Below are 14,446 nucleotides of genomic sequence, written 5' to 3' on the forward strand. Positions count from 1 at the left end.
ATCACTGATTGGGGTCTCCCCGGTAAATTAATTCCTAAGTCAATGTCTAGTATAGAGAGAGCGTTATCACCCTGGAGTACAGCCATGGTGTCCAGTACTCTGTGGACAACCTCACAGAAACTTCTGTCATCCATCCTCACACATTTCAACCTCCGGTTTAAAGCTCTGCCAGTCACACTACGTGAAGGTGAACCACACTCGGGGGCTTCCGCATCTGAAACAACCACAATGCACAATGTGCCACAGTAACAATCTTCAAGAGGGAAGAAAACACACTGGCTTCCTATTGCCAGGGATCTCGCCCTTCTTGTCCCCTCTGTATCCCCTGGGCCAAGCACAGGGCCTGGCCCACCGTAAGCTTTTATATATATCTGCTAAACACGCATATGGAAGAAAGGAACACTTGAGGGCCCCGTGGGCGTCCGTCACTTTGCTGGCCACTTACATAATGTCATCCTCACATTCATCCCATGCACGTGAGCAGTATTATCCTCATTTAATGGAAAACTGATACGCTGAAGCGCTAAGTGACCCGCCCAGAGTAAATAATAGAACCAGGATTCAGATCCAGGTTAGCCCAACCCCAAATCCTTAGCCTCCACTCCTTTTTTCTTAATTATATTGTGAGGCAGTGTGGTGCCCAAGTTCATAGACATCCCCTGTGGGGGTGGGGGGGGGGTGGTGGAGAGTGGTTCCCAGCCAAGTATGATTGGGAAGCACTGGATATTATATTCAGCTCTCGGAGGATATTACTGTATCAAAGCATCAGGAAAGTCCTCTAGTACAGGAATCCTGCTAACTTTAAACCTAACATTTGCCTCCCTAACTGATCCTTCTTTGGAACTCATTAAAGGCTCTCTGTCCCCATGTTTCTCAGACAGGAGTGCTGCCTGCCTCCCGACGCTGCCGATCCAGAGTGCCATTAAGGGATGCTGCCGATGACAGGCTGTGCTGCTTTGGAAAAATGTCATACTTCTGGATTCCTCATCCATAAATCAGGAAGGTGAAGGTCCTTCAGCAAAAGAACCTGTAAGGTCCCTTCTAACTTTAAAATTCCCTGTTGCCCAGCTGCTCCACGCTACGGTTGCTCAAGTGGATTTGTAGAGACAAGAGAGTTGTCACTTTATAAATCAGCTATGTTTTCCATATTTTTTTTGAGAGAGAGAGAGAGAGAGAGAGTGCTTGAGAGCAGGGGGTGCAGGGGGAGGGGCAGAGGGAGAGAGAGAATCCCAAGCAGGCTTTACCCCCAGTGGGGAGCCTGCGCTGGGGATTGATCGCACAGCCCTGAGACGAAGACCTGAGCCGTAAACAAGAGTGGGACGCTTAACCAATGAGCCACCCAGGTGCCCCTGTTTTACGTAGTTTTAAATCAGTTGCTTGGAACCCAGAAGCTATTTTCCACAGAAACAATGGCAGATGTGATTGCTAAATCAATCCATGATTATCAAGTCAATCAATAATCCAGGGGAATACTGCACATACACAACGTAAAACATTACAAAACTGTACTCACCTATCAGCACTTACATAAAAGTGAACAACAGTAAAATCTGTCTTAACTAACGGTACTAAAGAAAATGCAGTTTTAATTTTATGAAGAAGTACTTGATAAAATTTCTGGAGGGGTCATATAAATACTTTCAAAAGTATTAGAAGGTGACTGTACTAGATTCAGACGTCTACTTACCCTTTAAGATGGATGGCTTCCCTTTTCCTTGATACAGAATAGCGTCGCCCCTACCCTCAGTGCTCATCAACCATGAGATGCAAGTGGAGAAATAAAGAAAAAAGAAAAGAAAAAAGAACTTGGAAATGTAGAGAACCAGGTCCTCAGGGAAGGACAGGCGATGGTAGAGATGTCATGAAAAATTGTTCTCTAAGCAGGTCCCTGACAGGTAGTTATTGAATAGGATAAAGAGGGAGTGGGGAGAGTGCACATTCAGGAAAAGTGTGCAGTTGGTTGTTGGATTATCCAAGACGTCTATAAACTTATCCTAATTCAGGAAATACTACAAGATAAACTTACGAGCAAAGAGAGCCTATTCAAATTATTTAACACGTATTTAACTGACTACCTGCTAAAACATGCCTTTGTTGAGTTCTTTGAATAATTTAAGAAAATGAACACCAGATCGTTACTGCCTCTTTGTTTACATTTCCATTATTTTGCTTATTTGAAACTTCAGGCACAGCGGTTTCTAGAACCAGCATGCTTGCCTAATTAAGAATTCATGTTTGTAGTCAAGGTTCTAGAGGTTAAATCCTCATGCTGTCGTGGACTTCTGTCCTTAGCTTCTCCATCTGTGAAATGGGGATAATGATAACACTACCTATCTCCTGCAGCTGAGTGGGAATGAACTAAGTTCATGCATGAACAGCGCTTAGAAAAACACCTGGCATGTGATGTGTACTCAAAAAAATCAGCTATTATTATACTTGCATATAAAATCCACATCAAAAATACCTACTCATTTTTCTCTGTATATTGTTAAGTAGAAAAGTAGGAAATAGAACAGTATGTATAGTTTTCTATTATCTTTAAGGAAAAAGAAAAATAAAGTATACATACTTGAATGTGGAAAAAAAAATGTCCAGGGGCAGGTGCTTTGTATAAGTTTATATTAAGCAACGGGTGTCCCTGGAAAGATACACAAGGGACTCAGCTGAAAAAAACTGGCTACAAAAGATTAAGGGAATTTTATTCTTCTCTGTAAACGCCTCTATACTTTTATAATTTTGTCCCATGCTCTTATGTTCTTCTTTAGTAAATTTAAAAAATTCATTAAACTTAAATTTTTGGCTATCAAACTAGGACTAAAATCAATAGCCATCAATCCATCAATCCTACCATGATTTAAAAGTTAATCCCAAAAAAATAAAAAATAAAAGTTAATCCAAATAAATCATGGGGCTGAAAGGTACAGCATAGGGAATATAGTCAGTGGTACTGTGATAGTGGTAGACGGTGGCAAATGGTGGCTACACTTGTGGGGAGCACAGCATAACATAGAGACCTGTCAGTTTACTATGTTGTACACCTGAAACTCATGTAACATTGTGTATTAATAATATTTCAATAAAAATAAATAAAATAAAATTACTCCCCCCCCAGAAAATAAATAAAAGTTAACCCAAAACTTATCCACTAAATCGTTCAATCCAAATTAAATGAGGTGGAGGGATGGTATGCACAGATAACTTTGTGTGTTCTTTTCGCAACCATCTCTAGTTAAAAAATTGTATCAGTAAATGCTGATGTCCTCCAACTTAAACAGGGAAACTTATTACATTGATTTGTGTTGGTCCCACAGGACGCTTAATGCTTTACAGAAACAAGGAATCAATTAGCTACAAAAGAAGATAAAGTAATAAATGTTTGGGAGGGATAGTAAACGAATTTAACTAGCTCAATTATATATGCTTTCTTATTTTGGGTATTTATATACGAATCATATGTTAAGTATAAATAGAAGAAAGAATTACATATTTGAATCCACATATACTAAAATTGACTTTAACCAGTAATGAGGCACAAAGCGGCAAAATTCTAAACACTGAATTTATCACTTCTTGGAAACACAGTCCAAACTCAAAGATAAGGCAACTCATTTTTATGACATTCCCAACGATATAAAACAAAAAGTGAACTTTATTTTCAAGAATTTTATAATCTCATCAAGGTTAACACTGTTTCCTCTGGGGTGGGGGGGAAAAAAAGCAAGCAAGCAAATGCCATCAAGACAAACAAACCCAACAACCCCAAACAAGCATCTGTTTTGTTTTCTCACATCTTAATAGCCTGACTATTTTAGACACAAATATTTGTTTTGCTGACAAATGTTTCCAGAATGTCAGTTAAAACTGTTTCAGTAAAAGAGTTTATTTTTGAGCTGAACAAATTGCAAACTTCTCCAAAGTCCACAAGGCATCAGTGAAAATGAGCAAGGATGGCCTAAAGATTTTCAGAATCGCTCACTCGGCAAAAGCAGGAGTCATGATGCAGGCTGTCACAAACCTCCGGGTCATTTCTACAGTGGACAGATGTAGGCGTGTTCGGTAGTATAGATGTGGCCCAAATCTCCTGCATTTATAAGGCAGAGGGCCGGCAGTTTAGTTTTTCATCCTGTCACACTGAATTCCTGTGAGAGCTCAGAGTTCCCCTGCAACTTTGCACAAGAATGTTCCCGGTTTGCAGGCGCTTTGCTCTACTTTCGTGTGCCTTGGCAAGGATCAAAGAAGCAGAGGGAACAAATGGTTTCCCATGCATATTGAATTCCCTCTTATACTGATTTTTCCTCTGTCACTTGAAATTCAATATTGGCAAGATTCCCGTACATCACCTTACCCAGTAAATCGTCTGCATGCAGTCAGAGCATGAAAAGGTAGATTTCAACGTCTACCTTTTTGGTAAGAATTCCAATGAACGAATCCTTTGAAAACCTGACTTTTCTATACCATCCGTGCTAAAACTCATTCCTAATGAACAAATAACTAGCCTTATTTTGCATTTCACCTAAAATGTTTTATTTACCATTTATTTACTCTTTTCTCTCTGATGGCTTTGTCGTATTTTAAAAATACAATGTTATAGGTGACTAGCCCTTTCACAAAAATTTGGTCTCAAAATTCTCGATTAACTCAGTAATACTTATTATTCGTTGAGCATTTAAGAGCTATGTACCTCATTTTTCTCATCTGTAAAATGGGGACAGATAGTACCTATGCCTCATGGGTATAAGATTACATGTAATGTAAAGCTCTAAAAACATCAATTACATTTTTACTATATATTATTATTATGATAGCTGTCATAATTATTATGAAATGTTCTAAGAGATTTTGACCAAAAAATACGTGTTCAAGCCAAATTCTTAAGCACAGTAAATGAGTTACAGATAAGTTCATATTTTGATCATGCACAGAGAAATCATGCGATAAAGAAAAATATTTTTAAAAGAATGGCTTAAGTACTCTCCTAAGAAAGTTAGTTTAGAAAATTTCTTCATGACAATTACTCTCAAGTGGTGGTTAAATCATTTTTATCACTTTTTTGAAAAAATGTATTTGATTATTTTGCTAATAATATGCCTTAAAATTTTAGTGTTTAATATAAGAAAATAACATATTCATCACGTCAGTGGCTAAGAGATAATATGTGATTCAGATATTATCACAAAAGGAAAACATTCTAAAATGCCTTTTTCTTTTTTTTCTTACCTCTGTGTTTTTGAACATAAGAGAAAACCACTTACTTTGTAAAGAATTATTCTTAAAAAAGAAATTTAAAAGAAATTTAAAATAAAACCCATCATTTAAAATTTAAAGTAACCATGGATTTAACTGTGATATTGTCTTACAAGTCTTCGAATTGAATAAAAAAAGAGTTGACTCTGATCAAAATTTTCTCTTATAGATAATGGAATTTGTATTTACTAAACACATTCTCTAACAACAGAAAGACATTTAATTGGGAAGATGTGAATAACTGGGCAGCTGTCACAAATAATACATACTGTATGTCAAGTCTCTATATTTTTCTCCAATACAATGTTTATAAATTTATAGCTCTTCAAAAGGGAGGATTTTGATGATAATGGAAATAAAAATATTTTGAACTAAGTAAAAATAAATAGAAACATTAAATTTTGTGGGATGCAACAAAAGCAATACTGCATGTATTAGAAGGGAAGAAAGGCTTAAAATCAACAATCTAAGCTACAAGCCTTAGGAAACTAGAAAAAGAAGACCAAGTTAAATCAAAAGAAAGCAGAAGAAATAATAAAAATCATTGAAGTCAATGAAATTGAAAACAGGAAAACGATAAAGAAAAATCAATGAAATGGAAAGTTGGCTCCTAAAAAGATCAATAAAATTGATAAAGCTCCAGCTAGGCTAACCAAGGGAAAAAAAAAGAAAAATGAAGACACAATCATTAATATCAGAAGTGAAAAAGGCCATCACTAGCAATCCCATGGACATTAAATGGATAATAAAGGAATATTATGAATAACTCTATGTCCACCAATTATATAACGTAGATGGTATGAACCATTGTTGAAAGACAATCTACGCACACAGGAGAAACAGATAATCTGAATAGGCTTATATCTATTAAAGAAATTTAATCAATAATTAACCTTCCAAAACAGAAAGCACTAGGCCTAAATGGGTTCTCTGGTGAATTCTACCAAATATTTAGGAAATAAATGATGCAAATTCTTTACAATCTGTTCCAGAAAATAGAAGCAGAAAAAAACATTTCCTAAATTAGTCTATGAGGTCACTATTACCCTGATACCAAAACCAGACAAAGACATAAGAAATGAAAACCACAGACCAATATATTTCATGAACATAGATGCAAAGATTCTTAAAATATTAGCAAAACTGAATCCAACAATGTACAAAAAGATTTATACACCATGACCAAATAGGGTTTATTCCAGGTAGGAAAAGCTGGTTCCACATTTGAAAATCAATTAATGTGATTCATCACATCAGCAGGCTAAGGAAGGCAAATCATATGATCATATCAACAGATATAGAAAAAGCACTGGACACAATCCAACACCCATTCATGATACAAATCTCAGCAAACTAGGGACAGGGGAAAAACTTCCTCCAGTTGATAAAAACAATATCTACAAAGACCATGTAGCTAACATCACACTTAATGGTGAGAAGCCAGACGTTTTCTCCCTAAGATCACGGGAACAAGACATGGATGTCTCCTCACCACTCCTGTTCAACACTGTACTGAAAGTCCTGGCTAATGCAGTAAGATAAGAAAAGGCAAAGATATTCAGAGTAGGAAGAAAGACATAAATCTGTCTTTGTTCACACATGACATAACTGTCTAAGTGAAAAAATAAATAAATAAAACAATACCAAAGAATCAACATGAAAAAGTTCTGGAACTAATAAGTGATTATAGCAAAGTTTCGGGATACAAGGATAATATACAAAAGTCAATTGCTTTTCTAGATACCAGCAATGAGCAATTGGAATTTGAATTAAAAACACTACATGATTTAATTAGCATCAAAAAAGAAAGAGACATCTAAAAAAATATGTATAAAATCGATGTGAGGAAAACTATAGGACTCTGATGAAAAAAATAAATTAATGGAGAGATATTCCATGTACATGGACAGGAAGATTCAATATTGTCAAGATTCAATATTTTCTGTTCTTCCCAACTTGATCTATAGATTCGATGTAATTCTAAACCAAATCCAAGAAAGTTACTTGGTGCATTACTGACAAGCGGACTCTAAAGTTTATGCGGAAAGACAAAAGACCCAGAATAGCCAACACAATACTGAAGAACAGTCAGAGGAGTGATACTACCCAACTTAAATCCTTATTACACAAAGTTACAAAAATCAAGACAATGTGATATTAGGAAAAGAATAGACAAATAGATCAATGAAAGAGAACAGAGAGCCCAGAAATAGACCCACGCAAAGTTAGCCAACTGATATTTGACAAAGAAATAAAGGTAATTCAATGGAGCAAAAGATAGGCTTTTTGACAAATGGTGCTACAAAAACGAGGCATCCACGTGCAAACAAATAAATAAAGAGGAATCTAGAAACTGACTTACACTTTTCACAAAAATTAACTCAAAAAGGATCAGAGACCTAAACTGAAATGGCAAAACTACGAAACTTTTAGATCATTACATAGGAAAAAACCTAGGTGACCGTGGGCTTGGCAACGAGTTTCTAGATAAGAAACCAAAAGCATATCCCATGAAAGAGAAAAACTGCTAAGATGACTTCATTCAAATTAAAAACTTCTGCTCTTTGAAAGATACTGTTAAGAGATTAAAAAGACAAGCCATAGACTGGGGAAAAGTATTTGCAAAACTTATCTGATAAAGGACTTGTATCCAAAATACACAAAAACTCTTAAAACTCAACTATAAGAAAACAAGCTCATTAAAAAGTGGGCACAAGATTTGCACAGGCACCTTACCAAAGAAGATATACAGAGCAAATAAGGATATGAAAACCTACTCAACATAATATTTCATTAAGGAAATGCAAATTAAAACAACTAGGCAGTGCTACACACCTATTAGATTGGCCAAAAGCTGAGATACTGACAACACTAAATGCTGACAAGGTTGTGGAGCAAGAATACTCTCATTCATTGCTTACTGGATCACAAAATGGGATAGCACTTTGGAAGACAATTTGGCAATTCTTTATAAAACTAAACATACTCTTACAATACAATTCGGTGATCACACTGCTAGGTATTTACCACCCAAATGATTTGAAAACTTATGTCTAAACAAAAAAGCTAAGCACTTATAGATTTATAATTGCCAAAATTAGAAGCAACCAAGATGGCCAAAATGGGGAGGTGGGAGGCTAGCATTGTTAGCTGAAAAGTAGGTATGATTGTCGTGAGGCCAATAAGCAAATTACAATGTTACTAAATAACCAGATAAACCTCACCATATTTCCAAGGTAGATGAATAGTTACTTATTCCTAGATAATGTAACTTTTATTAAGATAGATAAACTCCTTTTATTTTATAAAGATTTATTTATTTAATTATTTGAGAGAGAGCCGGGGGGGGGGGCAAAGGGAGAGGCAGAATCTCCAGCAGACTCCCCCGCTGAGCATGGAGCCTGATGCAGGGCTCAATCCCACGACCCTGACTGAGATCAAGACCTGAGCTAAAATCAAGAGTCGGACACTTAAGTGACTGAGTCACCTAGGTGCTCCAAAAAACATTTAAAAATTTTTTTTTTTAATTTTTTTATCTTTATTGTTTTATTTTATTTTATTTTTTTTATTATGCTCAGTTAGCCACTGTATAATGGATGCAAAGGACTTAAATTGCTAAGAGTAGATCTTAAAAGCTCTCGTTACAAGAGAAAAAATCTGCAACTACATATGTTAGTGGATATTAACTAGACTTACTGTGGTGATCATTTCACAATACATACAAATATCAATTATGTACACCTGAAACTAATGTTAAATATCAATTGTATCTCAATAAAAAACAAAAAAGGTGCTGTTTTTAGTTTTTAAAATGAATTAAAATTTTAGGATTAAACTTTCTGTTCAAGTTTTGTTATTTTAAATGTATTATACATATCTAACCAAATGAGACTATAGCTTTCAATATTTTATTGTAAACACATTAAAATAATTTTTTAACTTAAGATTCATGAGGAGGTATATGTTTGTCAGTAATACTGCGTAAAACCATAGACTTAAAAGATAGCTATTCTTCATAACTTTAAAAATGCACAATACCAAATCATGAGTCCCTAGATGTTTGGCCTGAAAAATCCTTGCAAGATTATCTTTATAGATTCATTGTGACATAACAATTCCACAAACACTATAAGAACAGATCTAATAAAGCACGGGAGGAGAGCCACATACGCTGTGTATTCATCCTGTACCGTATAATTCCTTGAAACTGAAAGGCAGAAACCGGGCCATACATAAAATCAGATCATAACTAGAGTCTAATTTTCCAATGTAGAAAATAATGACTTTAAACCTAATAGACTATTAAAAGAAAAATATCTGAATTTATTTCAACAAAATAGACTATTTTAACCATTTTCTATTTTTATCATAAAACAAAAACATTAGGTTATACGTTATGAATCATTCCTTCTAATTCTTCAATTATTTTATGGGCTCTATCATTCAAAACTTCCTTTTCATCAAAGACAAGACTGCCATCTTATATGTGACTAGTAAGAAAGGAAAATTAACACCGAAAGACTTAGCCGGAATCCACAGTCATACTGCAAATGTAAACAAACAAACCAAAACCCCCAAACCAGATTAATTCTCCTTAAATTTCTCAAGTAATCCACATTTCCTTTTAATGTGGAAACTCACTGAACTTTCCACTTCTAACTACATAAGGAAGGCTGATCCATACATTTATTTTAGTGGGAAGTGGTAAATATAAGAAACCTGAAAAATATTATTTTCTTCCTTGTTCAATTCATTCCTATTCTATAGCCATAAAGATACTGAAATTGAAATGATGGCCTGAAACACGAAACACTTATTCGAATAAAATCTAAAATAGATCATTCAATCTTAAAATCATACAGACATTTTGAAAATCATAATTTTGCGTGGTTTCCTACATGAAATAGCTCTGTGCTTAGTCCTGCCCACTCTTGCACATGGCACCCCTTGGGTTAATAAAATTCACTTAAAATAATGGCATGTTTCAGAGACTAACTTTTCTGATATACCTAAACTGGTATTTTTTAGAAAGTGCTAATCAACCATAATTTAAAAAACATGATTAAGCCTTCACTACCTTGTTTTGTACTGTACTCTTCACAATCAAAGTGTCATGATAAATTAAGTAAAATTACTCTGAGGTCTTCTTTTTTCACTATTTTTATTCCACAGGTCCTGAAGAGGTTCTCTACTTGTTCACATAGCTGTTCTATTTCAAAGCTCCTTTTAGTCCTCAAGAAGTTGGCATGACCCAGATGGCTCATATGAAAACATGAGATCTCCCTAAAATTGGGACAGGCCATGGTTTCCTCATGATGCCTATATGAAATTAACGGAAGTGGAGAGGAAAATTCTATAATAGCTTCTACAATAAATCCAATTTTTGACAGAGATTATATAGATGTTAAATCTAAAAGACATGTATCCTAGATTCTGTGAATACTGTATTTACACATGGAACTGAGTGAAAAATATATCAAGCTATTTTTTAAAAAATAAAGGTAAATGGATTATGATAATCAAAGATTAAAATGTTTGGAGTTGAGCTGTGCAGAAAGTGTATTTATAGTTCCTTGGAATACAAGTTGAGGAATGATGTAACGTCCTGCCCTGGAACAAAATAGTGTTTACCTACATTTAAGAAAAAATGTGAAACACTAAAAACCCAAAGGAGATTCTTTTATGGGGGACATCTGCTAATCTTTGCAAGATAAACCTATAGTCAAGATTGAAATTAGCACCTGTTCCATAAAATTTGCTTTCATGATTTAGGATAAGCAACGAGAATTAACACACTATGATCACAATGTCATAGAAGAGTGGCTTGTAGCAAAGAACAGACTTTGGCTCTAAAAATAAAAGGCAAAAAGGAAGAAAACTCTATGACAGTTTGAGCATAAGAGGTCATCTTATAATCCATGAAAGGAGAGACTACATTTTTAATAAGACAAAGGTGAGACGTGCAAGAGAAAAATATAAGAAACATAGGTAAAGACCAGTTCGGGGAATTAAGCACACAATATTAAGAGCTTCAGAAAAAAACTAATGGAGGGAAAGAAATGTCAAAGACTTGGTAGGAAAATTTCCAGAGATGGAGAGATTTTCATTTGAAAGGGCCTGTCAAGGGTTGAGCGGAAGTATGAAAATTCTCATGCCCAGTTATGAAATTCAGAGTAGGCCTTGAGTGGAAGGGGTGAGTCAGAGGAATCACTGTTTTCCATTATTAACTCTGATATTTTTTTTTATTTTGGAGAAACATTAAATATTTAATGATAATAAACATTGAATTCGAGGTAATATTTATTTTCATATTCAATATGTGGGCAAATATTTATAAATTAAAGAATTATAGATCAATATTTATAATTATGTATCTAAAACACTATCGCTCTTGAAAATTGAGTATATTTACAACTAAATTACATCTCAATTTCAAAGGCTTTTGAAGTTACATAATTCATACTAAAATTTTTCAGCAAATAAAAATAAATAAAGTTCATACCACAATCCCGCTGTTTGACTTACATCTAGGCTGCGCCAAAACTTGCCAAAACTGTGAAACCACTGCACGAATATAGGACTGTAGAAAAATGCATTTAAACCACCAGAAATCTAGCCTGCGGGACTAGTATAGTGCATGTCATTACCTGCTGCAGGATCTGTAACTGCTTGGCTGGTGATGCCAGATGGTGGCTCTTGAAGCTGGTAAGTGGCATTGGTGGACGGCGTGGTCGGGCTGGTGTTGCTGCTCGCCATGTAATGGGCTGGATACGGGGAGCTGTTGTAATACTGTGCGTACTGCCCCTGGCCAAAACTTGGGTAAGACGGATAGTCCTACCGAATCAAACCACACAAGAATCATCCATCACAATGTTGCTGCTTATTTCTCACTTTTCAAAGTTGAACTATATCTGTGTTTCTGGGTCTTGTCTGAACTCACAAAGGAGCACACAAGTACCCACCGACAGAAGTGCCCAGACTTGCAAACGAATTTTATATAACATTGGATACACTCTCCCTATGTCTTCTATTCCATGATACAGGATAAGGCCAAATTAAATGAATCCGAAAACCAAATGCTCACCGTGGAAGACTGCTAAAGAGATTTTTTAAAGAAGCAAATATATATTTTAAAAGGCTTAGTTAAGCTGTCACTTACAGTATAATATAAACAGATTTTTCTTTATGTAGGAAAATCATCTGCTGCATTTAAAAAAAAAATTCTGAAGTTAAACTGGCTTTTAAAATTACCTGCTGTGAACTGTTAAATCCAGAGGAATTTGTGAGTGAGTTATTTCCTGTATATAAGCCTGATGATGTTGTAAAACTGCTACCTAAAACAAAATGAAAAGAAATATGGTTGATGAAACCATGCAGAATTAGGTACCCATAAGAAATCATTACTTAGATAAAACAGCTGAAATTCATTGCAAATGCATTTGGTTTATCCTTCAAAACCAGAATCCACTGCCATGACAAAAATTGTATTTTCTTAAAATCATTGACAATTTTAGTTTCACCGTACTGCAAAGCATTAAAGGGTAGAGAGATTTAAATTTCTGAGGGCATGAGTAACTCATATAAAATTATGGGCAAAATTATACATTTGTGCAAAAAATATTAGACACTGGGCTTTCCGTTTCTATTTGTAAAGCACACCAGGATTTTTTTCATATCTTCACATTAAATAGGCTTAATGAAAAATGATGGGATCTGATTAAAGGATCTTTAAAATTCTTGCAAGCTCAAAAACTACCATACTTTCAAATACTTTCAGACTTGTGCATGTCATTATAATGGCCCAGTGAAAAAGCTGATTATTTCATTTCTCAGAAGAATAAATGACAGCCTTTGAAGGATTTCATAAGACAAGGACCAAAGAGGAACATTATCAATATTTTATGTATTACATGTACTCTCTAGGTAACATTCTACTTGCTGAATGTCTCCACGTGTTCAGCAATAAACTGGATACAAACATAAAAGCAAATCTCCATTCCCTCCATTGTTTTACTTACGTATTGATAAACTATTCAAAGCAACTTATTTATTTATTCATTCTTTATTTATTTATTTATTTATTTATTGTGAGCGAGTGAGCGAGCATGTGAGTGTCAGGGAGAGGGAGAATCTTAAGCAGGCTCCATGCTCAGTGCTGAGCCTGACACAGGGCTCGATTCCAGGATCCTGAGATTATAACCCAAGCTGAAATCAAGAGTCCGATGCTTAAACAACTGAGTCACCCTGGCACCCCAACAATATACTGTTTTTGATGATCATATTAGCAAAGATTTTTGGAAATATCAGGGTGGCAAATGTGTAAACCATGGCATCCATATGCTACAAAGTGGGAATTAAAATACACACAATCTTTCTGGTTGGGCTGTTTGGTCAATGATTCAATAACTTTCAGCCAGCAATTTTATTGCCAGACATTTGCCCTGAGAAAGATACACGTGGATTTATACAAAGAGACAGTTAGCAGAGATATTCTTCAGTGTTGTTTCTAATAACAAAACATAGAAAGCATTCCCAAGTCCTTAATAGATGTTATTCAGAAAATGGAATGTATGAAGACATTGAAATGGTATTATAATGATGTTTAATTGCATGGCAAAATTTTTCATATTATTTTGCTAAAGTAAAAATGAAAACAAGGAAAATGTTTTGGTGATTTCATTTGAAATATTTTTAAAAGCATAAAACGTTTTTAAAAAGCACAGAAATCTCAGAAACGTTCTCTATGGAAGGGCACAACCATTGGTCACAAACTATTCATGAAGCCAAGGCACATTTTAAACTTTCCTGCTCAGAAGCTGTGTCGCTTCTATAAACAGAAAGCCTTTTTTTTAATTAAAGTTTTATGGCAAATGAAGGGTATGAGCAATAAATGTATTGGCCGTTCAAGGAGAAAGTCTTCAGTGTGAACTAGCTATTCACAGAAGCCTTCAGGTATGATGCAGGAGTTAATATCTGCCAATTACTTATTTGCTACTCAACATTTAAGTACTACCTTAAGAGTCAGAAAACAGGGTTTCCAGTCATCACTTATGAACTGTTTGGACTTTGGACAAATCACCTAACCACTCTAAGATAGAATTTCCCTATCCGTGAAAACTCTACTTTGTAAGGTTCTTCAACAGATCAAATGAGGTAATGATCTGGAAAGCACGATGCCCAGCCTACGGTACCACACACGTTA

The 14,446-nt window shown here is 35.1% G+C and overlaps 1 protein-coding gene across 7 annotated transcripts in view; it reads right to left on the reverse strand.

Annotated features, from left to right (window-relative positions):
- Positions 1 to 14,446, reverse strand: part of EYA1 (EYA transcriptional coactivator and phosphatase 1) — a 160,174-nt gene that overhangs the window by 93,727 nt on the left and 52,001 nt on the right. For 5 of the 7 annotated variants that reach the window (XM_040626132.1, XM_040626131.1, XM_008710789.2 and 2 more), the window contains exons 6-7: positions 12,496 to 12,578; positions 11,892 to 12,078 (exon numbers count right to left, since the gene is read on the reverse strand). In XM_040626132.1, the coding sequence (XP_040482066.1) occupies positions 11,892 to 12,078; positions 12,496 to 12,578 (270 nt within the window). The remainder of the gene's footprint in view (positions 1 to 11,891; positions 12,079 to 12,495; positions 12,579 to 14,446) is intronic. The other 2 variants (XM_040626130.1, XM_040626129.1) reach the window with 1 other exon arrangement.

The sequence above is a fragment of the Ursus maritimus genome, unplaced genomic scaffold, assembly GCF_017311325.1.
Source record: "Ursus maritimus isolate PB19 unplaced genomic scaffold, ASM1731132v1 scaffold_9, whole genome shotgun sequence".
In the NCBI taxonomy this organism is placed as follows: domain Eukaryota; kingdom Metazoa; phylum Chordata; class Mammalia; order Carnivora; family Ursidae; genus Ursus; species Ursus maritimus.